We start from the raw sequence: 27944 nt of genomic DNA on the forward strand, positions 1-27944 counted from the left end.
CACACGCCCATTTTGAAGTCTTTGCCTAATTTTCTCTCTTCTACCCCATCCATCCCAAACAGAATGTAAATCTCGCTACCGGAGAAGTCAAAGATTCTTAATTTTGATCAAATATAGATAAAAATGTATTAATATTTATGATGTGTAATAAGTATTATTTAATTAATCATGAAGTATATTTTCATAATAACCCTAAATAAAGATGTAGATAATATCTTATATATATTTAGTTAAACTTATGATTATTTCACTACTTGTGAAGCAAAATTTATATGTTTTTAGGATGAAGTATATATATCTATCATATTTCTTCGTATATTGGTTTCCGTTTCGATATAGTTTTTATAAGAAACTCCTTTCTTCAATTTTTTTCCTTAATTCTAGTGGCATATCATTACCATCCTAATTAGTTTTCTATCTAATTTCTAGGTTGAGACTACCCTTACCTAGGCTTATCGTGGTAGCTGTGGACCTGGTGGTAGGGTCAAAGGTCACTGGAATAATGCCATTACTGAGTCTGTTCTTTTGAGTTTATCAGTCAAATCTGCTAACATTCACTATGGGAGACAGATGCTTTGCCGAGTGTCAAAAACACTCGGCAAAGGCCCAAATACACTCGGCAAAGCCTTTGCCGAGTGCCACACTCGGCAAAGAGCACACGACAAAATTCTGGTCGGCAAAGGAGTCTTTGCCGAGTGTTTTTTATCGGGCATTCGGTAAAGGCTTTGCCAAGTGCCGACACTCGGCAAAGAAAAAAAATAAAAAAAACCAAAAAAATAGAAAAAAAATGTATTTTTTTTTGGGGAAGGGCTGCCATCAGCTAGCAGTAGCGCCCGCTAGCTGCACCCTCCTCCACCTTCTTTTAGCCCGCTAGCTGCACCCTCCTCCACCTTCTTTTTAGCTTTTTCTACAAAATCAGCGGAACCAAGATTCGAACCCACGACTTTCAGGTCACAGAGCTCCCTACTTCACCAGGGCACTACACCATCACATGTGATTACATTACGTTTTGGTTCTTCATATATCATACTAAATCACATGTAAATTGATTATTTGAGCCTCTAAACGATTTTAAATCAAAAAGTTATCAACTACAAAGTTTCATAACTTTTTGAGATCTATAATTTTCATTTAGAAAGTTTCTCCATCCGAGGTCGTTTACAAAATTTGAATTTCAAATTTGAGAAATTTAAACATAGTTTTTGCATGACAACAAGATTTCAAATCAAAAAGTTATCAACTACAAAGTTTCATAACTTTTCGAGACCTACAAAGTTTATTTAGTCAGTTTTTTCATCCGAGGTAATTTTAGAAAATCAAAATTAAAAATTTTCAAATAAAGACTCAGTTTTAAATGATAAGGTAAACTCAAATGAAAAAATTGTCAACTATAAAATTTCATAACTTGTCAAAATCTATAAAGTTTATTTTGGTTGTTTGATCATTTGCTCATCTGACACGGTAATTCTAATATTTTTTACAAATCTTATATATCTCTCTTGTAGTTCTAGGAACTATAAGAGAGAGATAAAATTTATGAACAAACTTATTTTCATTATGCCAAATGAAGAAATGGCCAAAATAAAGATTATAGATCTTGAGAAGTTATACAACTTTATAGTTTAAAACTTTTTTATTTGAATTTGTTTAGGGCTTCAAATTTTGATTTGAAATTTTCTTTGCCGAGTGTTTCTTTTTTTGCACTCAGCAAAGAGGGTCTTTGCCGAGTGTAAAAAAAAACACTCGGCAAAGAGGGTACTTTGCCTAGTGTCAAAAAAAAAAACACTCGGCAAAGACCTTCTTTGCCGAGTTTTTTTTTTTTTTTTTTTTTTGCCGAGCGTTTTTTCTTTAGCACTCGGCAAAGAAGCTCTTTGCCGAGTGCCCGAAAAAAAACACTCGGCAAACCATTAGACACTTGGCAAAGACTGGTTTTCCGATAGTGATTTAACAATGTTTTTCTCTCACAACAAATCAGGCAATAGTACTTTCTGCACAGCCAAACCAAGAAGGCCATTGGTGCTTGGAAGGCTAGTTGAGAAAAAACACTTGCATGCATGCGCCAAACAAGCGAACGGTTCAAAGGGGAGAGGCGTTCGTTCGGATGGCTGTGATTAATCGATTGAGAAAAATATGAAAGACCTAAAGTACTGGTGATGACCCATACTAATTATATTAAACTAAAATTGGTGAGGAGAATCACAATGAAGCCACCATGATCTATATTCTATATCACCAAAAAATCATTAGAGCACACCAGACGACGAAGAAAAGAAGAATCAGAAGAGCAGACTGGGCAGCTGATCAGTATATATATACGTATAGGCACAACAGGATTCATCACAGATTCACAGTTTCTAGGGAAGAAGCCATGGATACATTAGTGCAGGTCCTCACACTTGGCACGGCCTTTATTATCTTCCTCGCCGTTTTCCGGCGAAGCATTTGGCACGGCCGTGGTCCGGCGAGGCCGACATTGGTCGAGATCAGTGACTCTGCCGTCGCCCGCACAGCGCTGATCGACCACGCCGACGCCTTCTCGAACCGCCCGCTCACGCTGTTCCCGGTGGCCTTGGTCACCGGGCAACGCCGCCGCCGGAGCGACAGCATCAGCTCGGCGCAGTACGGCCCGCTCTGGCGCGCGCTCCGCTGCAACCTCACCTCCGAGGCTCTGCACCCCTCACGCTTCGACCAGCTCGGCCCGCTGCGGCGAGAGTTCGTGGCGGCCCTCGTCGCGTCGCTGTCCGCGAGGGTCGCCGGCGACGGCGGCGATGTGGTCGTTATCAGAGACAGCGTGCACGCTGCCGTGTTTGCTCTGGTGGCGCGCTTGTGCTTCGGCGACCTCGTGGGCGACGCTGCCCACCTGCTGGCCATGCGGCGCGTGATGCAGCAGTTCGTTCGCGCCATAGGGGAGGCCAATGCCTTCGCGGGCTCATGGCTCACCAAGCTCCTGCACTGGAGGCAGTGGCGGCGCTTCGTCGCCTACCGCGGCCAGCAGGCCGCGTTCTTCCTCCCTCTCGTGTCGGAAAGGGACCGCCGGCGCCGTTCTGGGTGCTGCAACGACGGCGGGATCAGGCCGTACGTTGACACTCTCATCGACCTCCGTGTCCCCGACGACGACGAGGACGACGACGACAACGACACCGCCCGGCGCGCGCTCACGGACGACGAGATGGTGAGCCTTCTGTCGGAGTTCCTCGGCGCCAGCACGGAGTCGGTCGTGTCCTGCATCGAGTGGGCACTCGCTCACCTCGCCGCCCAGCCGGAGGTCCAGGAGAAGCTGCGCCGCGAGATAGCAGGAGATGGAGGCGGCGAGGGCGGCGCGGTGCCCGAGGAGCGGCTCCGCACGTTGCCGTACCTGCACGCCGTCGTGCTCGAGGCGCTTCGCCTGCACCCGCCGGTGCCCTTCCTCATGCGCGAAGCCCACGCGGACGCGGAGGGTGCGGCGGCGGTGGCCGGCGGCGGAACAACGGCGGTGCCTGCAGTGGGCGGCGGCGGGAGGACGCGGGTGCATTTTCTTATACGGGACATGGCGAGGGACAGGAAGGACTGGACGGACCCCGACGAGTTCTGGCCGGAGCGGTTCCTCGCCAACGGTGAGGCGGAGGGCGTCGGCGCGGTGCCCGGGCCGAAGGAGATCAGGATGATGCCCTTCGGCGCCGGCCGGAGGTACTGCCCCGGTGCTGGGATGGGCATGGTGCACATCAAGTGTTTCCTCGCCGGGCTCGTGCGCGAGTTCGAGTGGGCACCGGCGGCCGATGGACATGGCTGCGGGATTGACTTCACAGAGCTGGACGGCTTCTTCAAGGTGATGAAGACGCCACTCAGAGCGCATGTCAAGCGGAGCACCTAGACGTCATCCACTCGTGTATAATTGTACAAGGAAATAAACGAACCATCATCCGCTCTATATATACGTGATTGAATCTGATTCAAAAAAAAACAAGGAAATTGAACCAATGGCAGCGAATTTTCTCTCTTGAGAAGCCTAACAAGCCATGTCCATGCCACTTCTTTTTCGAATTTTGATGAAATCACACTCACCCCAAGACTGAACCGACAGTCACGAGCCATGTTGGAACAACCCGCATCAAGTATTTGAATCCAAATGTATAGGTTGTGCTACGTTCAGAACTTCAGAGGCAGTCCTTTAAAGAAAAGGCTAATAATTCATACGAATAAATCAAGAACACACACAAAAAAAAGTAGAATGTAATTTAAAATTACGCAATAGTTGGCTCCACAAACCGAATTGATGATGAAACCATTCTATGAAAATTTTTCTAAGCAAAACATGATGAAAGCAATAGAGGCAAAAGCTAAGCAGTGGCCAAGGCCCAAGGGGGCCAATCTAGAGAAACGTGGAGTGTGCTCCCCTAAACATGAATCCACCTAAAGTTCTCATATATACATAGGGTCCATCCTAAACATGAATCCCCCTAAATTGTTCTCTCTCATAGCAGTTCTTCTAGATCTCAATCTCCTATTTTTCAAGATAGGGTAGACAGAGGAGTGACTCAAATTTGAGGTAGGAGGAGGATGATTTAGGATGCCACAAATTTAGAATGTTGGATAGGACCATGTTGGGTTTTTTTTTTTTGCATAAACCTTATTTTTTTAATATGGTACATGTTGAATAGAGTCACTATTTGAGATGCTCTTATCGAGGAGGGACTTGGGCCTGTGTCCTAACAAAATTGCAAGGTCCAAGGCCTTATAAAATCTGGTGCAAGACTTGCCATAATAGCAAGGACATGTTGTGATGATTTTTTAAGCCTCACCTATGTGATATTGAGGCTAGACAAGATCAATTTGAAAGTAGGTACTCATATGCCTTAATAGGACTCTGAAAACTTATGACCTCTTCTCAACTGTGAGGCTGCTTACAAACTAAAAAATGTTGTGCTTCCGTGGCCCTGTACTCTAAGATGGGTCTTGTACCATCCATGCTTCATATATGTAGTCTTGTAGAAGCCATGGCAGGTGTCTTTCAAAGCGTTTAAGACCCTCAAATGATTCTCCAGTATAACGAACACAAGCACCTTCTTTTTCGCCTTCGTTAGTCTATCCTAAAAATGTGCCCCATTTTCCCAATAAACCTGGGTTAATGTCTTAGAACCTAAATAAATATTATGCTTATTTGCTGCCAAGTCCCATCTATTTACTAAGAAGTGCAGTGTTTTTAATATCCATGTCATGAATTCCTAAACCTCCTCCTAACAGAGTATGCTCTGTTTGGCAAAGTTGATCATAGGTAGAGGTCCTGCTATTTTTGTTCGAAAAAAAAATATTCTTGAGATCTTTGCCTCTGGTAATTTGAGTTTGAATAAAGCAAAATAGTAACACACAGAACAGTACAAAACAGCTAAAGCATTGGGTCCTTAATCCATAACAAAATTATACTCAGGGAGACATTCAGATAGAATTCCTCGGTTCCGTATAAACAGAAATGGAAGTCTTATAATAATTAACATTTCAAATTTTCTTGGGAAGCACTTATAAGGGATAACATGAGATTATGAGAACTTGAGCAGCAACATCAAGAAATTAGGTGCCCAGCTCAACTCCACAAGATTTGACACTCCGCCTTGTGGGCACAATCAGAGTTGATCTTAGCTTTGCGGATGGGAATAGTTCATTGGAACCACAGAGTGCACAAACATTGAGCAACAACAGAATAATTTACTTCACCGACACATTTAACATCCCACAATCAGCCTTGGCAGTTGGATATGAACATATAATGCATAATACAGCCAAAGCGTGAAGCAGGCTGCAGGCAGTGAAACATGACAAAAGTGCAATCGGCTGAAGTAAAACTAATATAGTATTCTTCACAAATGCAGCAGCTTGGAAGTTACAATCTAGTTCTGTTTTGAATTTGCAGGTGCTTTGAGATACTGCTGCTTTCAGACAACATGCATATGGAAATTATCATGCATAATGCTAGACTTGGAAAAAGTTCACATGAATTTTTTACAATACTGTTTAAAAAGACTTTGTGAAATATTTAGCTACACCTATTTGAAAAACCCACGAGAATGGGGAGAAGCAATTAATTGACAAAAAAAAAACTTTCTTAGTTATTTATCAATAGATGAGTACAATATAATGGCATGGTACTTTCCACCCTCAATTGACAAACATCATCCATCTAACAAAATTGTCAGTTTTAGCTACCTCCTTTTGTACTACTATATTAAATATACTCCCTTCCCAAAGAATTCTTGATATTGTACTATGCCAAAAGGTCCTATCTCAACAGGTCTAGAAAGTAGAACTCACAAGCTTCATCAAAGAATAGATGGAGCGCACAATCAAAGAACAGATAGATGTAGAACTAGATTATATAGGACTAGCAAATGATATGACAAATTTCGTGGATGTGTAGATTTAACTAAATGATTTGTTAATTATAAATATAATGTTAGGTGACATGATGAAGCTGATACCTGTTAAGATTCTCCCCCCTTGGAGAAATGCTAACAAGCTGCTGTGTAGAGAACAGGTAGGCCTGGTTGCTGAGCTCCACACAATCATGGACAATACCTCAATTTCCACCAAAAGGTTGATAGGTTCCTGGAAAACATGAAAATAGAATTGCACACTCCCTTCGCAGGCATTATCCTGTTCAGGTTCAAAGGGACTTTCTCAGCCCATCTCACAACAGTCCAGGCTAAGAGGCTCTCAGACTGTTGAGAACACAGGCACCCCTGGTGCAATTTTCATCACTAACAATCCCATTGTGATACAAAGACGACCTAAAGCATAAATATAATGCTAGGGAGAACAATACAGAGTTTTTTATTACAGTACATAATGACATTTACAAACTGAAGGTAAGCAACACCAGCTTTATTCACATACTGCTTACCATCTCATTAGATAAGATGGTAGAGCTGCTGCGATGAATGCCCTAGCCACTAGCCAGCACATCTGCCTCACTTGGAATGGATGGCTCTGAGGAAACCTACATGAATTTTGCAATTCTGAGTAAAAGAGCTTCTATATTCAAAACTACAAAGAAAGCAAAGCTTAATAAATTAATAGTTTGATGAAGTTCCATAAAGATACAAATAAGAGTTTCAGCAGAGAATAAAAAATGATATCACAAAAATTGCATAATACAAATAGTATTTTAGGGTGGAAGCACTGTGTCCTGCATGAGATCTATATCCAATAATTAAGAATGCCAAACAGAAGAAGAAAAACATACATGGATCAAAATTTATGATCATATACTTAATTTTTTTTACAACATTTCGGATATAAGATATGAGCGACATGGTTATTGATCCAAGAGAACTTCTAATTTCCAAAGCACTCATTACTCTGCAAATTCAGAAAAAAAGTGCTGTGTCCATGCTAACTGACTAGCATGTATTATTACTGTGTACTGATGTATCAGTCTGCTAAAGTTCATTTATATACTCTCTTATATGTGTGAAGTTTGTTGAAATAATTTAAATATTATCCCATGACTATATCATAGATCACTTCATGCTTCTTAAAAGATCATACATCTTCAGAACAGAACTTTCATGGATGAGCTCTTGCAAGGCAAACTCTACATGATAACAGACTGACCTTATTTCTGTGCTGCATAGCTTTCTGGTACATAGATCTCCCCTCCTGCTTCACCATGCTGTTCCCCACTAATTGTTTTCCTTGCAGCCAAAAATTCAGCACTCATAGCATTCATTCCTTGTATCAAAGCTTCCTCTACTGTTCCATATCCATTTTCATCAGCATACTTCCTGATATCCTCCGTGATTTTCATTGAACAAAACTTGGGCCCACACATTGAGCAGAAATGTGCCACTTTGGCACCCTCAGAGGGCAATGTTTCATCATGGAAAGCCATAGCAGTTACTGGATCCAGAGACAAAGCAAATTGGTCAAGCCATCTAAACTCAAACCTTGCCTTGCTAAGTGCATCATCCCAAGCTTGTGCATAGGGATGACCCTTTGCCAAATCAGCAGCATGAGCAGAAATTTTGTAGGATATTACACCAGTCTTGACATCATCACGATTAGGCAAGCCAAGGTGCTCCTTTGGTGTTACATAGCAAAGAAGCGCAGTGCCAAGAGCCCCAATGTTGGCAGCACCAATGGCTGAGGTGATGTGATCATAACCAGGTGCAATATCAGTTGTCAAAGGACCCAATGTATAGAAAGGCGCTTCATTACACCACTCCAGTTGTTTCTCCATGTTTTCAGGAATTTTATGCATTGGGATGTGACCTGGGCCTTCATTCATCACCTAAAAGTCGATACATGTCAGGGAAATTGGTCTAAAGTGAGATACATACTGAAAAAAAAGAAACTTAAAGATGGATATCATTTAGAGACCATCATCTATAAATCAAGGGTTCCAAACATAAAGTATTTTGTTATATGTTGATCTAGACAAACTCTTGAAGGGTGTAAGTAACAATAGGCAATTCCTAGACAAGCTTATTAACAAAGGTAAACTGTTGTACTTTCAATACATATAATTTAAACATACTGCTATCAAACTAAGAGTAGATAACTGATTAGATCCTACACAGCTATACCTCATCTTTCATGCTTGATATGCAATATGTATATCCAGCAATCATATTTGGTTATAGTGCAACAGATTAGCTTTGTCAATCGTACATGGTTTAGTCAAACTCAGATTTTCAAACCCATAAGTTACAAACTTGCAATATCTAATACTTTTCTGACCAGGTCTGCATACGCACCATCTTAAATTAATCATTTGCCTTATGCATTTTGAAGTTAAAACCATGTTCGTATTTAAGAATATAATAAAAATAGGAATTTTATTCTCACCTGCACATCTTTTGCCCATGCTCGACGTGTTAGTTCACCTTGAGTCAGCAGTTCTGCAAACTGTGCACTATCATTCGCATCATAAATGGAACCAGGCCTCAAACCATCACCAATTGATAATGCCACATCATACTGATTGCATATGTCAAGAATGTCATCCCAATGTTCATATGCAAAGTTCTCCTTGTGATAAGTTAAGCACCATTTTGCATGAATTGAGCCACCACGTGAAACTATGCCCGTCATTCTCTTTGCCGTAAGAGGAATGTAACGAAGCAGGACACCAGCATGGATTGTGAAGTAATCAACGCCCTGCTCGGCTTGTTCAATCAAGGTATCCCTAAAGATTTCCCAGCTCAGATTTTCAGCAATGCCATTTACTTTCTCAAGTGCTTGGTAAATAGGAACAGTCCCAATAGGAACCGGAGAGTTGCGAATAATCCATTCCCGGGTCTCATGGATATGTCGCCCTGTTGAAAGGTCCATGACAGTATCAGCTCCCCACATCGTGGCCCACTGGAGCTTGTGAACTTCCTCCTCAATGGAGCTCACAACAGCTGAATTCCCAATATTTGCATTCACCTTTACAAGGAAGTTTCTTCCAACAATCATGGGTTCCAATTCCAGGTGCCTCTTGTTGGAAGGAATTATGGCTCGTCCACGGGCAACTTCTGTCCGAACAAATTCAGGACTAAGGTTCTCACGGCTGGCACAGTATAACATCTCCTCTGTTATGATTCCCTGTTTGGCATAATACATTTGTGTGTACCGAGGACTACCCTGTTTTTCCCTCCTATCAATCCACTCCTTCCTTATCTTTGGGAGTCCTGAAAAATATTTTGAATGCTTGTTACAAAATGCAGTGTGTTAAGTTGTATGCTGTAGAGTAATAGAACTTCTGTTAAGGGAATACAGCTTGATAGAGCCCATCTTTCGAAAAATAATATAGCAGAACAGTGCAACAGAGTGATGTCAGCACTTCTAAGTTATTCTGGTTTATCAGTGCTTATTTTGCTGTTGATACTATCACGTAATTTTATAAGGAAATTCGTGCATCACAATTTGCAGGATATATATAATTCATATTATAGCCCTTTTTTCTGAAAACTAGGTTAACTACTCCAATCTGAGCTTTTTAAAAATAGAAAAATAATAAAAAAATTGTATATCAATTTGAAGATATGTGAACACAACTAAAAAGAATGCCAAAGCAATTGAAGACACAAAAATGAAGCAAGGCCATTGAGTTACCAATCCTTGGGCTTATATTTTGAGGGCCACTGGTGTCATATGTATCAAAGTGCTTCTGATCTCCAGTCAAATGGACTCTCCGGAATGGAACCTTGAGGACATGACCAGATTCCTCATGAATGATTTCGCTGAATAGTATAACCCACAGACAAACATAAGCTATGTTAGACTGTTAGTATGTCCAAGAATAACCATATAAAAGGTGAAACGAGAAAGGACATCATGCCTTGATTCTTTGGTACTCCTTGGAAAGCATTCCTCAAAAGATGGGAGAGGCAGAAATTCTGGAGCTGTAGGGTCGACCGTGTGCCTGTTTTGCTTGGGTTTCGATGGCTCTGCTATTGATTGGTCAGTCACTGAAGCAACTTTGGGGATCAAACAAGCGAAGCTAGCTTTCCTGTCTTGAGGGCGTGGAATGCCACCAAAACCAGGTAACAGTGCAGTTTGCGGGAACTTCAGGGCACTGCAGCTACTCTTCAAAGTCATTGCTGGTGAAAATGAGGGTTGCAGTGCAGCCATTTCCTGATCATCAAGGTACAAAATAGTGAGGCAACACATTTCTTTTTTTTTTTCCTTTTTTTTTTGGAAGGGCGGTTCTCGATTCTCCGTTATTCGGTGTGATCGGGAATTGACGATATAGTAAAAAACTGAACGACCGAGGGCACCGAAATTCCGTTGCCCATGGAAGATTTCTAGCTGAACAGCAAAGAGAGCCATTTTCCTTCGTCCATCACACTCACTGGCGGGCCCAGAAGCCCACATAGGCCCATGAAATAAAATTATTAAAAAGATAGGCCTATAAATACGCCAGCACAGTAGGTCACTAGGCCACCAGCCCACGAACTCGTACGTGCAAATTGTTTTGATGGAAAGACAACGAACCCTAGCCGCCAACAGCAGCTCTCCCGCCATCGAATGGCACTAGATTAAGAAGGGAAGTGGGGAACCAAGCAAATCGAGCAACAAGAACCGAAGAAAATAGACTTTAGATCGAGGATGAGAAAGGCGATGAACCCACTGGAAGTCGCCGGAGGACGGAACCAGTCGCGGGCATGTCAGCCGCGGAGAGGTTTCGTCACCCGGGAGGCGGCGCGATGCGTGTGCGTCGGCGTCGGCGTCAGGGGTTGTGTAGCAGGCGAAACTAAAAACCGAAGCCGATCGAAGAGATCGACGAGGTCACCGGACTACATGCATGACGCAAACGGGATCGTCGTCGGATGAAATGCGCAAGCAGGTTAATTTCTCACCTCGGAGGAACGGCGGGTCTGGACGCGAGGTGGCGATGACGATCGGCGACGGCGAGAGAAGAGCGCGAGTGTGGAGTGGCAGATTTTTCCTCTCCTTATATAGGACGCCCCCGTGAGGGAGAGGATAGGGGACGGGTGGCCACACGCCCACACCACGCCGTTAACGAAAAAGGTGAGAAAGGACAACAACCGAACAGGACGAGGACGGCGACCTGAGATATTTCTTTTTCCCGAACGTGACCTAGAGATATTTCCATCGCCACTGGAAGATATTGGTAGGCTTTGCTCATGAAGACCCACTTTAGCTGTGGTTTCGCTGGTATACGTTTTACGCCCAACTAATCATCGGATGTTCGCTAACCAAAAAAACAACGGATGTTCGCTGATTTAAGGCCATGTTTAAGTGCATCCAGCTAACTAGCTATGTACTAATTGTTAGCTGGATGATTGGTAAGATATTAACTGGCTTGTAAACTAATGACCTCAATTAATTTTTAGTATAATGCTAAAAACCATATGGTAATTTATAGAGAGATTTACTTGTATGGTTCTAATAAAAGATGCCTCTGTCTTGTATGTCCTTTTTTTTTGAACTTCCTTCTATGGTTCTCAAACGAACTTTCATTTCTTCTATGACCTTCCGTCCATTTTCAATACTTAACCGTGTTAAGTGGAGGGTAAAAAAACTATAATGCTCATTTGTAGGATTGCTCAAGTCAATTCAAGAACTCTTGTCAAGACAAGAAAAGCGAAGAGAACCTAGAACATCTACTGTGACGTTAGTCATAGGAGTAGTTTGGGCCAAGATAGTTTGAAGCCTTTTGATTAGCTGGTGTTGTTTGTTTTTCATTGCTACTATACTAGTTTCCTGTAAACCGATAAACCCAGCAATGATTGAATCCAAACTTGAAACTTCTATGTAAAAATAGAAGTAAGAGAAAAAATTAAATTAGTTCGTTACATGTAAGTGGGATATGAGCCCATTGGCCCGTTGCAAAGGAGCTCACTACTATACTAAACATTCGGCCCATTTCTAGGTTTTTATGGATCACAAAGAGTCACTTGTCTGCTAAATATTGAGCCCATGCTCATACTGACATCTAGAACCCCTTCCAACTTTGCTTGAACTTTAGATTTGAGGGGGCGGCGATAAACCAAACTATTAAGTCTAAAAAATATGAAACTATTTGAAAATTTTCCAAAACTGATGTCCATCTTATGGTGCCTAGTTTGGAATTAGCTGAATCTTATATAGTCTTCTTTTCTTACATTTATCTGTTAATGCCTTAGATTACGTAGAAGTTCAAGTGACTTCAACGACAAAACAAGTGTTATATAATCACCTCATACCTAATCCTATTTAGTTTGAATACAAAGTGACAACTTGTGATATATGGCCCAATTTAGATTTAGCGTACAGTGACCCTTCCGTACATTTTATGTAAGATTGTGGGGGTTTAGTTCTACCTAATTATTGAGGGTAAGTTAAACCCATATATTAGACTTCTAGAGTCCATATCAATATATAGCGATCCACGAGTTAACCCTTTTAAACGAAGAGGTTGGTGGTTGCGTGTGGTTAACTCAGCATATAAAGTGGATATGAGTCATTTGAACTTTGGGGGTAAGAATCCCACTACCGAGTTGGTGCTCACTCAAGCATGCCCTATGAGCTAAATAATGAAACATAAACATCCTTTATTGCACATAATATTTTTTTATTTATTGTCTACACTAGCATGCAAATGATTTTTCTTAATGATGTTTGAATTATTAGCACAAATCTGACACTTGTGAATAGTGTGGATTGTGGAAATAAGTTCACAAAATATTGTGAATTGGTTGGTTCCTTATGGTTGAACCTGCTTACCCAAGCTTGAGTTCTAGACTCAAGATATGTGCTCATATTTTTCTAGATTCAATGTACATACAAAATTATTTATGTTGCAGACTACAAACACGTCGACATCAATACTTTATGGTGGGTTCACTAATCTCAAGTTTTGTGCTAAGTGATGGTTGTGCATGCGTGCATTCATAGACGATGTGACAGTGGATATGTATATGGAGCATGCAGGTACAAATTGAAACATATCTTCACATTTTGTTGAAATCACTTGAACTCCTAATAAACACATAAAGGAGACTGATTGGAATAATTCTAAGCTAGGCATAATTAATGTCCTTTTAAGATTAATCAGGTTGGGATTTTTATTTGCATAACTTCTGAAAATATATTTGATATTTAAAAAAAATATTTTCATAACTTTTTTATGAAGTCTATTTTATCCTTAAATTGTCAACATAGTCCAATTAAGGCCTTGTATAGTTCACCTCAAAACCTAAAAACTTTTCAAGATTCCTTGTCACATCGAATCTTGCGGTACATGCATGATACATTAAATATAGATAAAAGAAATAACTAATTGCACAGTTTATCTATAATTTGCGAGATAAAACTTTTAAACCTAGTTAGTCCATGATTGAATACTAATTGCCAAATAAAAATGAAAGTGTTATAGTATCAAAAACTTTTCACATCCTCAACTAAACAAGGTCTAACATTCCTCGTTGTCGATATGACACCATGCAGAACGATTGATGTGGCAAGTTCAAAAGTTAGAGAAGGTAAAAAAATCCGGTTTTCTAATAAGGGAACATATCCCGTGCAACTCAGCTTCATGTGCAACTTATGCAACCACCAATTAAGACCACAGGATCTAAATCTAACGTCTGAGGTTTTTTTTCACATAAACCCTTCCATCTGCATACACACGGGTTAGATTTAAATCCACAGGTGGAGGAATTTAAGTGAAAAAAATCTCAAACGTTGGATCTAGATCCTGTGGCCTTAATTGGTGGTTGCATATGTTGCATACGAAGGTGACTTGCATATGACACGTTGACTTCTAATAATGGGTGGAACGGTGGTGTTGTAGTCGAATATTGAAAAAAGTTGGAGGAAGTCGGGGGACTTTCCCCCCATCCAGAAACAGATATGTGGGCTAAAATAGAAAAGATTCTGCAAACATGGAGATGTCTTGGTGGCTGAACGGGTACATCAAGGCCTGGTTTAGTTCCAAAAAATTTTGCAAAATAGGAATAGTACCAATTTCGTTTGTATTTGATAAATATTATCCAATCATGTACTAACTAGACTCAAAAGATTTGTCTCGTCAATTCCGGCTAAACTATGCAATTAGTTTTTATTTTCGTCTATATTTAATATTTCATGCATGCGTCTAAAGATTTAATGTGATAGGGAATCTGAAAAATTTTGCAAAATTTTTTGGAAACTAAACAAGGCCCAAGTCGATGCAAATGCAAACGTGAAAAATCGAAACAACTCGTGAAGTCGTGATTGGGAATAAAGTGTTTTTTGACCGAAGTTTATTTTTTTTTATTTTTTTATAATGTAGATCTGTTTAAATTGGTTCCTACGGAAAGTCAAATCTAGGTCTGCTGGTGTTAAATTAGGAGTAAAGTAAAGCATAGGAAATCAAGGTGACGATGACACTACACCACAACACTAAAATAGCATCAGACGTCTGTTGCTAAATATTAAAATTGCCGTTGAACGGTCCGTTGCTAAACATATCTCTCGGATCCTCCGTTGCTAAAATTCAATACTTAGATGGATAATCCGTTGCTATAAGTATTTTACTTTTGCGTTAGATCGTCCGTCGCTATATATCAGTAATTGATTCTGATCGTCCGTTGCTAATAAATTATTCAGTGGCGCATCGTTTTCATCCCGTTCCCACGAAAATTTTGACCCAAACTGAGATAGAAACCCTAGTTTTCACACACCAACCACACGAAAAACATCCACACATCTCTCCCTGCTCCCGCTGCCACTTCCCACGCCGCCTCCCTGCTCCCGTGTTGGTTTCGTTCGTACGGCGCTGCACAGGCCGCCGCATCGAGCCATTAGGCGGCCGCCCGCCCCTGCCCCTGCCTTTGTCGGCCGCCGGCCGCCCGCGCCCTACCACGCCCCTACTCCTGCCCTCACCGGCCGCCGACCAATCTCCATCACTGAAGGTCGCCGGTGCACTAGACGTCTGCATCAGGTCCCGACCGCCGGAGTACCAGGTGCCCCAGCCAACAGTACGCCTAGGTCCTGGCCGCCTGAGCACTAGACATACTTGCTCCCATCGTGTGCCCACACTAGCAGGGCCCTCTGCAGCTGGTCACCCCAAATCTTCTAAAGGTATGTGCTTTATCTGAAATAGATGCAAATACAGGCAATGTGGCACGTATAGCATTGGATTTGCAGGATCTATTTTTGGTTCTTGAGTCCGTCCTTTTTTTGGATGGGGGAATTGTTTGTAGCCTCAAACTTGCTTGTTGTATTGGTTGTTTCACCTGAAAGGAGAGGGACCTAGTGCTCACTGTAAATTTGCTATGGCAATGGTGGACTGAAAGAAATAGAGTCTGAGAGGGAGAAAGGAGATGGGAAACTAGCTGGACAGCGTATATTGTCTCTTTGCAATTTTTTTTACAACAGTCTCTTTGCAAATTGATGAGTTCTTGAGCCTCATAGAGAAAGAACTAAAAAGAACACGAAGGCTGAAACAGACATGGGAATGGGTTCAAGTGTTTTTACTTGCCACATTCATTTTATACAGGTACTGCCGATTCAATCTGTTACTAGATTCGTTTTTTTCTCTTGTCAAAATTATATTATAAGGTCAAGAGAGTAGAAAGGTAAGGATCCCTAGTACAACCTGAGAGCTTGATTAATTCTTTACATTATTCTTACCATTTGGTTCAAGTTCACTCATGAAGTCAGGCATTTATATGTGTCGCCAGTGATAGGCTAATAATGAAAAAGGATATCTGCATATGTGAAACTCTAAATAATGGTGTATATATCTGCATAAGTGACATTACATATATAATGTACTAGGTCGATACAAGAATCAATGTATGGATAATTTGATCACTTTTGAATGTCATCACTTTTGTGTATGTGAACCAAGGTATGAGTAATGTTTGATCATCGGCTATAAATTTAGAGCAGCTTTTATTTTTTTTACCTATTTAATTGAGCTCGATGGACTGTCCGTTGCTAAAAGTTCTTATTGCGATGGATTGTCCGTTGCTAAAAGCTCTAACAGGCTGTCTTTTGCTAAAGGTTGGACCGTCAAACTGTCCGTCGCTAAATATGATGTCCGTCGCTGTATATATACAACGACGGCTTCAATAGCAACGGCAGTGGTCCGTCGCTATAGCCTTTAGCAACGAATTGTCCATTGGTGTACACACCTTGTAACAACGGATTGTCCATCGCTGTTTAAAGGTTGTGGTGTAGTGTGACTTAATTTTTGCAGCGTGCTTAATTAGTCTGGCACGTAGGCTGTTATAGGCATTGGGATTAGATACGCTCGTCTTTGTGCTAGCACACGTTCTTCGGGCAGCTCTAGATCCCCTGTTGCCTTTGCCGATAACAGTGGACCAGGGCGACCACGGCCTTGTTTAGTTTCGAAAAGTGAAAAGTTTTCGGTATTGTAGCACTTTCGTTTGTTTGTGACAAATATTATCTAATCATGAACTAACTAGGATCAAAAGATTCGTCTCGTGATTTACAGCTAAACTATGTAATTAGTTTTTGTTTTCATATATATTTAATGTTTCATGCATGTGCTATAAAATTCGATGTGACGGGGAATCTTGAAAACTTTTTGGTTCTAAACAAGACCCGCACTGCTGGGAAGCCTGAAATCCACCTGCGTTGACAAAACTGGCCGGGTGCCGATCGACGCAGCTCATCACAGGTTCGAATCTGCAATGTGGAGTGCAACGCAAGGATGAGTTGAGGGCCATGGACCGTTCGAAAGTTGAAAATCGCTGACTGACCATGAGTCGATGACGGGAGATCGGCTTCGAGAGGACAAAAAAGTTTCTCTAAAGAAAATGACGAGAGGAGGCGGTGGAGCTGACACCGTGAATAACGCGGATCATCAGAGAAAGGCTCGGTGCGCGGCTACCTAAAGTGGAGGACGAACCGCCGGTCGTCCCCGTCGTCCGCGGCAGCCGGCAGGCACGGCCTGGTCCCTCTCCAGCCGCGGCGCCGGCGCCGGCGCCTTGCAGTTGTAGGATTCTCACCAACTCCACGCGACGCCTAGCGCTCAGCTGCGGGGCCCAAAGTGCCCGAAATCCTGAATTTCTGGTGATTAAAGTTAGAAAGATAAGATCATATTTTTATCTTTTTAATTTTGTTTTAAAAAAATGAGAGGCCGCCCAGTAATTTCTTTTTGTTTGCTATCACTGATGGTCCGATTTTTCTATACGAGGAATCAGTTAAAGCAGCCCAACTGTCTATATACTGGATAATTGCTGGTAAAGTGGTAACAATAATCTAAATCTGACAACCAGACGGAAAAATGCTTCTCAATATTTTAGTGAAAGGAAATAAAGCGAAATGGAGAACTAAAAACTTTTCCAGGAATATTGCTCTTGTAGTTATTATTATTGAAGTTAGCAACAGTATGTACAGTTCACATGAACCCTCTGATGATCGATCTACCAAATATCTAGTCTAGATCAACAAAACAACGAACATCACGTGCTTCTAAACCGACCAAAAAAAACGAGCGCTCAACTCGATCGAACGCCGTTGTGGGTGGTCACGAGCTCTCGATGCCGGCGGCCGGCCGGAGCAGGTCGTACTTGGCCCAGACGGCGTCGAGCGGGCAGGGCCTTCCGGCATCCAGGCGGTCCCAGGGCTTCCCCTTGCCGCTCCAGTGCAGCAGGCTGACGGCGCCGGCGTGCAGGCCGCGGCAGAGGCCGCGGTAGTTGTCCCCGCCGAGGCCGTGCTGGTTCCATCGGTGGTCCACGGACGCGATCCGGCCGGCGAACACGAGCAGGAACGGCGGCAGCGAGCCAAGCTCGTAGATGCGCACGCGCTTCTGCAGCTCCATCCACTCCTCGATCTGCGCCGTGTAGCCCGCGCGGCGCCACCGCGCGAGGTCCAGCACCATGACGCCCGTGTTGAAGTAGCAGGCGCGGCGGCCCGCGAAGGTGGAGGACAGCGCGGGGGACGCCCAGAACCCCGGCGTGAAGTAGGCGGTGAAGTTGGCGCCGCAGTACTGCGGCGCCGCCACGGCCGTCTCCTCCTCCCCCGGGAGCGGGGTCGCGGCGAGGGACGCGATGTCGTCGGTGAGCACGACGTCGGAGTCGAGGTACACGACGCGGCGCACGCAGGGGGGAAGCGTGGAGGCGAGGTAGGACCGCGCGTAGTTGAGCGGGCGGTCCAGCGCGCCGCGGATGGAGGTGGAGATGAGCCCCGCCACGCGGGCCTCGTCGGCGAACGGGTAGACACGGAACGCCAGCGACGGGAACGACGCGCGCACCGTGGCCCCCAGCTCCTCCGCCGTCGCCCTGGACTTGGGGGAGGCGGAGGCGATGAAGTGGAAGTGGATGGACTCCGGGCACGACGCGTGGCGCAGCACGGAGAGCACGGCCGCCATGGTGCCGCGCAGGTACGACGCGTCCAGCGTCATGGCCACGTGCACCGCCGCGTGCGGCGAGCACGCCGCGTCCGCGTCCGACGGATGCAGCGGCGGCGGGCACTGCGCCGCCGCCGAGTTGGTGAAGTGCGGCGCCTCGCGGTACCGCGGCACGGCCGCCGTGGCGGCGGCGGCGCAGAGGAGGAGCAGTAGGATCAGAGTCAGAGGAGAGCGCGTCATCTCGGTGAAGTTTGTTTGCGTCGTTTGGAGAGGCCTGTGTGAGCGCGGCGAGGCCCGCCGGGTTTATATACGGGCGGGTGAGAGAACGCGTAGGTGTCAAACTTTGGGTCAAAGGCTTGCGGGGGGCTATGACTGACTGAGCAAAAGCGTGTGGGGGAGCTGATGTGAACGCGTCAAGGGGGAAAACAACAAAAGGGATGGGATTAACTCGTGGTTAAATATCCGTGTAATCTTTGCAAAAAGTTACAGCTACTTTGCGTGTGCCGTGACGCCGTGACGGTGAGGTCTGGCATCGCCACCGCGTGAAAGGAATTGAAGGTGCGTTGATATATAGTTAAAGCGATTATTATTATTACCTTAATAATTCAATAATAATATGCTTCCACTTGTGTATCACATGGTGTCTTCTGTTTTGGGTGAGGTAGCATATAGGGTGGGCAAAATTCACTTCTTCAAATGTGGAGCGAGATTATGTTTGTAGATATGGGAGGGGAAATGATTGGAAGTACTGGCACTGCGTTCTTTTTGGTGATTTTACTACGTTGTCTATCAAAATCATCTCTTAAAGCAAAAGCTCAAACACAGATTGGGACTAATATAGTGGAGGATCCATGATGTAAATCCATTAAAATTGTGTAGCCCTCGTTGGGTGACCACAGTGTGACATATTATTATTTTTTTATTATTTTGATGCAGAAAACAACCTGCTAATACTTCATCTTGTGGTGCTCCACGACCCACTGTCTTAATCCAACTAGTTAGAGCATCTCTACCAATTTGTCATATGGCTTTTTTATCCTTAATTTTTTGACAAAATAAAAAAAAATCTTCTCCAATAGTTTTGCATCTTCTCTCTCCATCTTTTTCAACCTTGCAAAAATTTACCTGAGCATGCATATATGCTTGTAGCCTTGGAGGACGTATCCGGAGTTCCGTGGCCCGTCTAGTAAAAGGAAAAAAAGATATGGTTACATGTGAGAAAAACACAAAGAGAGAAAGATCGGTGGAAGGGCTTAAACGCGTACCGAAATAAATTCAAGGTTCGTAATACATAATGTGAGATCGAGTCGTAGGAAAAAGTGACGACGAGAAAACTTTTAGGATAGAAATATAGAAAACTCTTACAGATGACTTCTTTCTTCCTTCCTCATACTAATTTAAGAGTTGGTAAATACCATATTTTGAAGAACAAAATATAAAGATCTCTTAAAGATGCTCTTAGTATGGCCAAAAACCGTGCTTTTATTTATCTTTTCCCTTTTTGCTATAGTCAGTGGTTTTTGCCACTTCACTATGATGGTAGTAAAATGAAACAAAGGACATGAAGCCAATCAAGTCATCAAGCATTTAAACTAAGGGCTTATTTAGTTCCTCTTCCTAAGCGCTTTTTTGGTTCTTCTTGATTTTCTTAACACCCATCATATCGAACGTTTGGACATATACATAGAGTACTAAATATAGACTATTTACAAAACTAAAAACATAGCTAGAGAATAATTTGCGAGATGAATCTTTTAAACCTAATTAGTTCATGATTGGACACTAATTGCTAAATAAACGAAAATATTACAATACGTATTAAAGTTTAACACCTCCAACCAAACACCCCCTAAGAGCAACTCCTAAAATTAGTAGCCAAATTTCATTGTTTATCAATTTTGTAATATAAAAAGCTCCTTAAAAAGGAAGAGATCTACAATAACCTTGCTATTTTACATAGTTAGATAACCAGTGTCCGTGGTTGGCCACATATGCCCACCAAAAATTAAGGGATAGGCAGCTTTCTATTTTACAAAGTCATATAACACATTTGTTGAAGCCTATTTTTGCTATACAAAATTAAAATAGCCTCCACAGCAGGAATAACGAAGTTGTTGGAGTTGCTCTAAAGTTTACTCTCTACCCTATCGGATGTTTAGACACATGCATGAAGTATTAAATATAGATAAGAATAACAAATTGGACATATTGTGACTATTTTACGAGACGGATCTTTTAAACTAAATTAGTCTATGTTAATGATAAATTAATTAGGCTTAATAATTTCGTCTCACAGAGTAACAATGACTTCTATAATTTATTTTATTATAGAGTCTCACAGTGCAAAACTTTATCACAGAGTCCAAGACAATTAATTACATATTATTTATAGTATTCTGCTAATGTAGCAACATATTTATTGAAGAACGAGGTAGAAAAAATAAGACTCCAAGTCTTATTTAGACTCTAAGTCCACATTGTTCGAGATAATAAATAACTTTAGACTCTATAATAGAGTCTACATTGTGCAAGACTCTATCACAGAGTCCAAGACAATTAACTACATATTATTTATGGTATTTTGTTGATGTGGCAGCATATTTATTGAAGAAAGAGGTAGAAAAAATAAGACTTCAAGTCTTATTTAGATTCCAAATTCATATTGTTCGAGGTAATAAATAACTTTAGACTCTATAATAGAGTCTGGTGAGTGCCCTTATATGATATTTGATATAACACCTAAAAACTTTACGCGATTTAAACAAGGCCCTCCTCCGGTAAAGCCACAACCAACAAACCAAGACTTGTGATTGGAGCATTTTGAATAATCCGCCGCCGGCCACCGCCGATTTTCGGAAGTACTCTACATGATGACATGCATGTGATGCCCACTACGCTTAAATTGCTCACAGGTTTTTTATTCCGGCATCTAAAGTAGTCTGGATTTTAAAATTTTAAATTTAAATGAATGTGGGGTTTTGATTTGTCGGTGAGCGATGATTGTTCGTGTGTTGATTGCCTGATGAATCAGGTGGGGATCCTCTGGGCTTGTGGGTCCACTCAAGAACGTGACGCGTGGCAGCATGTCGCCAGGCATATAGTTCCAGGCTTCCAGCTGGATCGGCAGCTGCCTCGATGTCGGTGCTCCCCGCGCACGCTTGAAGATGCGATCGCTGGCGTGGAGCACCGAGCACACGCTGCACTGTGCACTGCAGTGCGCGGCTGCGCGGCAGCATCTTCTGTGAGCTCCTCGCATCGCATCGCACGAGACGAATCGAGTGGTGTGGTGTGGTGATCTCAAAATCAGCCTCGGATCAAGCGGGGCTTGCCGCTCGGCGCTCGCGACATTTCCGATGCCGGTGAGTGCGCCACTCTCTGAAATTCTGCGCGAAAAATCAGCCGCGAGAGTCGGCGCCCACGCTCGCTCGCTCTTGAGCTCTTCCTTTGCGGCCCATGGAGTCATCGATTCATAGGCCCGTTTGGTTGGCTAAGAGCAAGTATTATAGTGGCCTGTAAGCTGGCTAAATGCTGAGGTGGAGGAGAGAAGGGAGGAGAGAGAGGAGAAGCGGGCTGTAAGCTTACAGCCAGCCTAGGCACAGGAATCAAGAAACTTTGTGAGAGAGACAAGTGGGTCATGTATTAATAGTGAATAGCTAACTATTGTATGGGTGGGCTGGGAGAATGCTGTAATAAACCTTATAGCCAGCAAGTGGGCTGTATTATTAAACTTGCTCTAAGCGCACTCACAATGCAGACTTTATTATAGAGTCTAAAATCATTTATTACCTCGAACAATGTGGATTTGGAGTCTTATTTTTTCTACCTCTTTCTTCAATAAATATGGTACCACATCAGCAAAATACCATAAATAATATGTAATTAATTGTCTTGGACTCCATGATAGAGTCTTGCATTGGGAGTGTCCTAAGTTAAAATTTAACTCCCGTTATATCGAACGTTTAAAATACTAAATATAGATTATTTATAAAACTAAAAACATATTTAGAGAGTAATTTGTGAGACGAATATTTTAAATCTAATTAGCCTATAATTAGACAATAATTACTAAATAAAATAAAAATGCTACAGTGTATATTAAACTTTAACACTCCAAACTAAATACCCCTAAGAGCTCCAGCACACTCTATATTGAGAACACACCATGGGCAACCCCCCATTTCCTTGTGGCCTTCAAATGAAACTATTCTACCTTCAAGAAGTGCATTATACGCAATGCTGCAAAGATGCACCGACACAGGGGATGTTTGGTTGCTAGCGATAGTTTACCACAACTAACTTTAGGCAAGTGTGGCAAGCCACAAAAAGTGTGGCTAGCAAATTGGTTGCCACACTTTGTCATGCCTAAAGGAATCTTGCCACATTTTTTAACTCTATGACATGTGGAGTCCAAAAGAATCATACCTAAACTTAGTTGTCAACCAAACACTTGCCAATTTGGTCAAACTAGCCTAAGATAAAGTGTGGCAAACTGTGTCTAGCAACCAAACAGCCCCACAATGCTGCAGAGCTGGAGGGGACGAGACGCTGAGCGTGAGACTCAGAGACAGCACATGAGAAGTAGAGTACATGACACGAGCATCTTTAGGCCTTGTTTAGATGCGAATTTTTTTTGGATTTTGCTACTGTAACACTTTCGTTTGTTTGTGACAAATGTTATCCAATTATGGACTAACTAGGATCAAAATATTCGTCTCATGATTTACAGGCAAACTGTGTAATTAGTTTTTGTTTTCATCTATATTTAGTGTTTCATGCATGTGCTATAAGATTCGATGTGACGGAGAATCTTAAAAACTTTTTGAATTTTGGTGAGAACTAAACAATTGTGAACCTAGAGAAGCATGCTGCATGCAGCAGGCATTTTCACGTGTACATGTAGGACACAGTACGGCCTGCACGTATACTACAGGGGCAATATACCTCTCTTCTGCACCAAAGTGTCCAAGTCATGAATTCGTATAAAGTCAAAGTCTCAATAGTTGTGGAGAACTATGGCCGATCAGAGTACCTAACACGGACCTTTAAAATAAGTCCATCGAGGTTTCCCAGTGTTCGAGCCTCTCTATTTGATTCGGAAATGGTAGTTATGCTTGTGAGAGCGTGCTGCGTCAACTAAAGAATGGCCTGTGGCAGCACCTGATCAGCTGATCTGCTATTCATGTTCACAATATTTGATGTGTCCTCCTTGCTGACATTTGTTGATTCTTCAGCAGGATACGACTTTTAGGCCTTCTTTAGATTAAAAAAGTTTTTAGATTTTGACATTATAGTAATTTTATTTTATTTAACAAATATTATTTAATTATGGAGTAACTAAGCTTAAAAGATTTGTCTCGCGATTTTTAGGCAAACTGTGCGATTAGTTTTTGTTCTCATTTATATTTAATGCTTCATGCATGTATCAAAAGATTTCAAGTGATAAAAAATCTTAAGTTTTTTTAGTTTTTAGGGTAAACTAAACAAGGCCTTAGCTGATTGCAAGAGGCACTCTATAAAAAATGAAGCGTACACTTTCGTTTTGACGGAGCCAATGGTAAAATAGTTGACGAGCGAGACAGAGAAAATAACTAATTTGGAAAGGTACAGAATAGAAAAACAAAATGAAAGAGGTTCAGATAGCACTATAGCAGCTTGGATCGACCAGTTCTAGGCTTTGTTTAGTTCTAAATTTCTTTTTTGCAAAATGGATACTGTAGCACTTCTATTTGTATTTGATAAATATTATCCAATTTATAATTAACTAGACTTAAGATTCGCAAAACAGGTCAATTGTGCAATTAGTTATTTTTTTATCTATATTTAATGCTTTACGTATGTGCTGTAAAATTCGATGTGACGGGAAATCTGAAAAATTTTACAATTTTTTTTGAGAACTAAGGCCTTGTTTAGTTCGCGAAAATCTTTGGAATTCGCTACTGTAGCACTTTCGGCTTTATTTGACAATTATTATTTAATTATAGACTTAGTAAACTCAAAAGATTCGTCTCGCAAATTACAGGTAAACTGTGTACTTAGTTATTTTTTTATTTATATTTAGTGCTCCATATATATGCCGCAAGATTCGATGTGACGGGCCTGGCCTTGTTTAGTTCTAAAAAATAATTACAAAATGTTTCAGATTTCTCGTCACATCGAATCTTACGGCACATGTATGGTGCATTAAATATAGATAAAAGAAATAACTAAATATATAGTTTATCTGTAATTAGTGAGACGAATCTTTTAAGCCTAGTTAGTCTATAATTAGATAATATTTGTCAAATATAAACGAAAATGCTACCGTGTTCATTTTGCCAATTTTTTTTTAAACTAAACAAGGTCTAACAAGGCGCTAGTGTTGTACCCAACTACCCATCGTCAAATCGTTTGGTCTAGTACTGGTAGTGGCAACGCTCTTTGAAATGTAGTTAGGCTCCACCGAAGACCCGGATTGCGGCGGCCGTCAACCGGCAACGGATATAGATGAAAACAAAAACTAATTACTCGTCACATCAAATCTTGGAACACATGCATGAAGCATTAGATATAGATGAAAACAAAAACTAATTACACAGTTTATCTGTAAATCGCGAGATAAATCTTTTGAGCTTAGTTAATCTATGATTGGATAATATTTACTACAAACAAACGAAAGTGCTACAGTACCGAAATCTGAAATATTTTCGGAACTAAACAAGGCCGCCACCAACTGGTTGTTGGCTCCCGCTGTCCCGCAGCTGCAGCTTTGCCAAAACTTGGCACGTGATCCTTGGGCCTTGTTTAGTTCTAAAAATTTTTGCAAAACAGGTACTGTAGCACTTTCGTTTGTATTTGAAAAATATTATCCAATCATGCACTAACTAGGCTCAAAAGATTCGTCTCGTCAATTTCGACCAAACTGTGCAATTAGTTTTTATTTTCGTCTATATTTAATATTTCATGCATACATCTAAAGATTCGATGTGATGGAGAATGTGAAAAATTTGCAAAATTTTCTGGGAAGTAAACAAGGCCTTGGTACCGCGCTCGCGTCGCATCCCCCGCACCTTGTCTCCCACGACGGATGTTGCCGAGAGTCCAATGCGTGCGATGACTGGCTGACTTGTTAAAGGTCCAATGGCGGGTACGACTCCGTGAGGACTTGACGGGCAGGTCAATCGGTCTCCGACGGGTAAACTGGCTGCTGCTGGCTTTTTAGGCACTGTTAGGTCCGAACCAAGGCCTTGTTTAGTTCCGAAAAGTGAAAAGTTTTCGGTACTGTAGCACTTTCGTTTGTTTGTGACAAATATTATCCAATCATGGACTAACTAGGATCAAAAGATTCGTCTCGTGATTTACAGCTAAACTGTGTAATTAGTTTTTATTTTCGTCTATATTTAATGTTTCATGCATGTGCCACAAGATTTGATGTGACAAGGAATCTTAAAAACTTTTTTGTTTTTAGAGTGAACTAAACAAGGCGCAAACCCCGCAGCCGCATTGCGGAATGCGGCCCTGCCTCGCCCTCCCTCAGATTCATCAAGCCTAAAAAGTTGATCCAAGTTCTCGAGAAGCCGCCGCCGTTCCGTTCAGCAGAGCAGGGTTACAGCTAGCGTTGCGGAGTACGACTAGCGCACCCAGCACCTCTGCAAAGTAGGAGTACTTGACAATCACGAATTCAGCGACCACCAGATTGACGTGGCCTACTGTCAAACTGATTGTTTAGGCCTTGTTTAGTTCCATTTTTTTTTCAAAATGGATATAATAACATTTTTGTTTGTATTTAACAAATATTGTCTAATCATAAAGTAACTAGTTTCAAAAGATTCATCTCGTATTACAGGCAAACTATATAGTTAGATATTTTTTTATCTATATTTAGTGCTCCATGCATGTGCTGCAAGATTTGATATGACAGAAAATCTAAAAAAAATTGTAAATTTTTTTAGAACTTTGACTTTGTTTAGATCTAAAAAGTTTTTGAATTTTGACACTGTAACACTTTTGTTTTTATTACAAACATTATCCAATTATAGAGTAACTACGATTAAAAGATTCGTCTCGTCATTTACAGGCTATGCAATTAGTTTTTATTTTTATTTATATTTAATGCTTTATGTATGTACCACAAAATTTGATGTGACGGAAAATCTTTAAAAGCTTTTTGTTTTTGGGTGAACTAACGAAAGCCGTAAACAAGGTCTTAGTCGACGACCGAGGCCTTGTTTAGATCTAATTTTTTTAAAAAAATTTGACATTGTAGCACTTTTATTTTTATTTGACAAATCTTGTCCAATTATGAAGTAACTAAATTTAAAAAACTCATCTCGTGATTTTCAGATAAATCCTGTAATTAGTTTTTATTTTTATCTATATTTAATACTCCATACATATGGCGTAAAATTCGATGTGATGAAGGATTTTTTTAAAAAAAATTGGTTTTGGGGGTAAACTCACCAAGGCCCGAAACTAACGGCCATAGTTTTGGGCTGGAGAAATCGGCTGCGGTTCCAGAGTTGGCGAGATCATCATAGGCGTTGCATTGCAGTACGTGACGTGGGCCAGTCGGGTCCGGCGGAAGCGGTGGCGCCTCCACTAATCATTTGCCCACCCCACCACTTGACATTTTGCGTTGCACCCTTCCGTTCCGCCGTTCCATGAAGCTTCTTCGAACTCCTTTTCCGTTCCGCCGCAACTTGCTTGCCGATCCTATCCCAAATTCCCAATGCCAGTCCCCGTCCCCATCTCATCCCCGCTCCAGTTTCGCTGTCGTCCAAAGCGGAAACGCGGCGTTTTGTTTTCGACGGAAAGGCGGCCAGCCGGGGTCCGGGCGTCCGGCAAGTCGCCACAGCGCGTCTTGTCGGGTTGACTCCCCCGTTTGATATGCACAGCACAGCACAGCACATGCACATGTTTGTTTTCTCGCCTCCGTCCGCTCATCAAGGTCAGCGCAACTGGCCGAGTGGACGTGGTTCTCAACTGAAAACAGCGCAACAAGGGGGTTTGCTCTCTGCCTGCAACGGATTTTCTCCATCAATCCTCTGAACGCGCACTATTTCTGGATCCAAAGGGATAAGGCCTTGTTTAGTTCACTCCAAAAATCAAAAAAATTTCAAGATTCTTCGTCACATCAAATCTTTCGATACATGCATGTAACACTAAATATAGACAAAAAATAAAAACTAATTGCACAGTTTAC

General features: G+C 41.9%; 3 protein-coding genes across 5 annotated transcripts; 1 reads left to right on the top strand and 2 right to left on the bottom strand.

The window, feature by feature from the left end:
• Positions 2369-3850, top strand: LOC8054175 (cytochrome P450 89A2). Its single transcript, XM_021463849.1, has one exon. The coding sequence runs from the start codon at positions 2369-2371 to the stop codon at positions 3848-3850; it is 1482 nt and encodes a 493-aa protein (XP_021319524.1).
• LOC8056723 (phosphomethylpyrimidine synthase, chloroplastic) lies at positions 5465-11472 on the bottom strand. 3 transcript variants are annotated; one of them, XM_021450777.1, is made up of 7 exons: positions 11316-11470; positions 10295-10590; positions 10069-10196; positions 8818-9644; positions 7585-8260; positions 6872-6967; positions 5465-6689 (listed from the first exon to the last, which is right to left on the bottom strand). In XM_021450777.1, exons 2-5 carry the CDS (start codon positions 10585-10587, stop codon positions 7586-7588), a joined length of 1923 nt encoding a protein of 640 aa, XP_021306452.1. In that variant the 5' UTR covers positions 10588-10590; positions 11316-11470; the 3' UTR covers positions 5465-6689; positions 6872-6967; position 7585. The 3 variants fall into 3 exon arrangements, with proteins under 3 accessions (XP_021306452.1, XP_021306450.1, XP_002466673.1); XM_021450775.1 differs by having other exon boundaries at positions 5465-6710; XM_002466628.2 differs by having other exon boundaries at positions 5660-6967; positions 11316-11472.
• Positions 17741-19055, bottom strand: LOC8054176 (probable galacturonosyltransferase-like 1). The gene has a single exon (XM_002466629.2). The coding sequence runs from the start codon at positions 19004-19006 to the stop codon at positions 17945-17947; it is 1062 nt and encodes a 353-aa protein (XP_002466674.1). The 5' UTR covers positions 19007-19055; the 3' UTR covers positions 17741-17944.

This window comes from Sorghum bicolor, chromosome 1 (assembly GCF_000003195.3).
Source record: "Sorghum bicolor cultivar BTx623 chromosome 1, Sorghum_bicolor_NCBIv3, whole genome shotgun sequence".
In the NCBI taxonomy this organism is placed as follows: Eukaryota; Viridiplantae; Streptophyta; class Magnoliopsida; order Poales; family Poaceae; genus Sorghum; species Sorghum bicolor.

Excerpts from the sequence above, each read along its gene's own strand:
- LOC8054175 (XM_021463849.1), top strand. The coding sequence starts at position 2,369 with ATGGATACATTAGTGCAGGTCCTCACACTTGGCACGGCCTTTATTATC.
- LOC8054176 (XM_002466629.2), bottom strand. The coding sequence starts at position 19,006 with ATGACGCGCTCTCCTCTGACTCTGATCCTACTGCTCCTCCTCTGCGCC.
- LOC8056723 (XM_021450777.1), bottom strand. The coding sequence starts at position 10,587 with ATGGCTGCACTGCAACCCTCATTTTCACCAGCAATGACTTTGAAGAGT. Across the intron at positions 10,197-10,294 it reads AGGAGTACCAAAGAATCAAG|CGAAATCATTCATGAGGAAT; the intron begins GCATGATGTCCT and ends TATACTATTCAG. Across the intron at positions 8,261-8,817 it reads CATGGGCAAAAGATGTGCAG|GTGATGAATGAAGGCCCAGG; the intron begins GTGAGAATAAAA and ends ATCGACTTTTAG.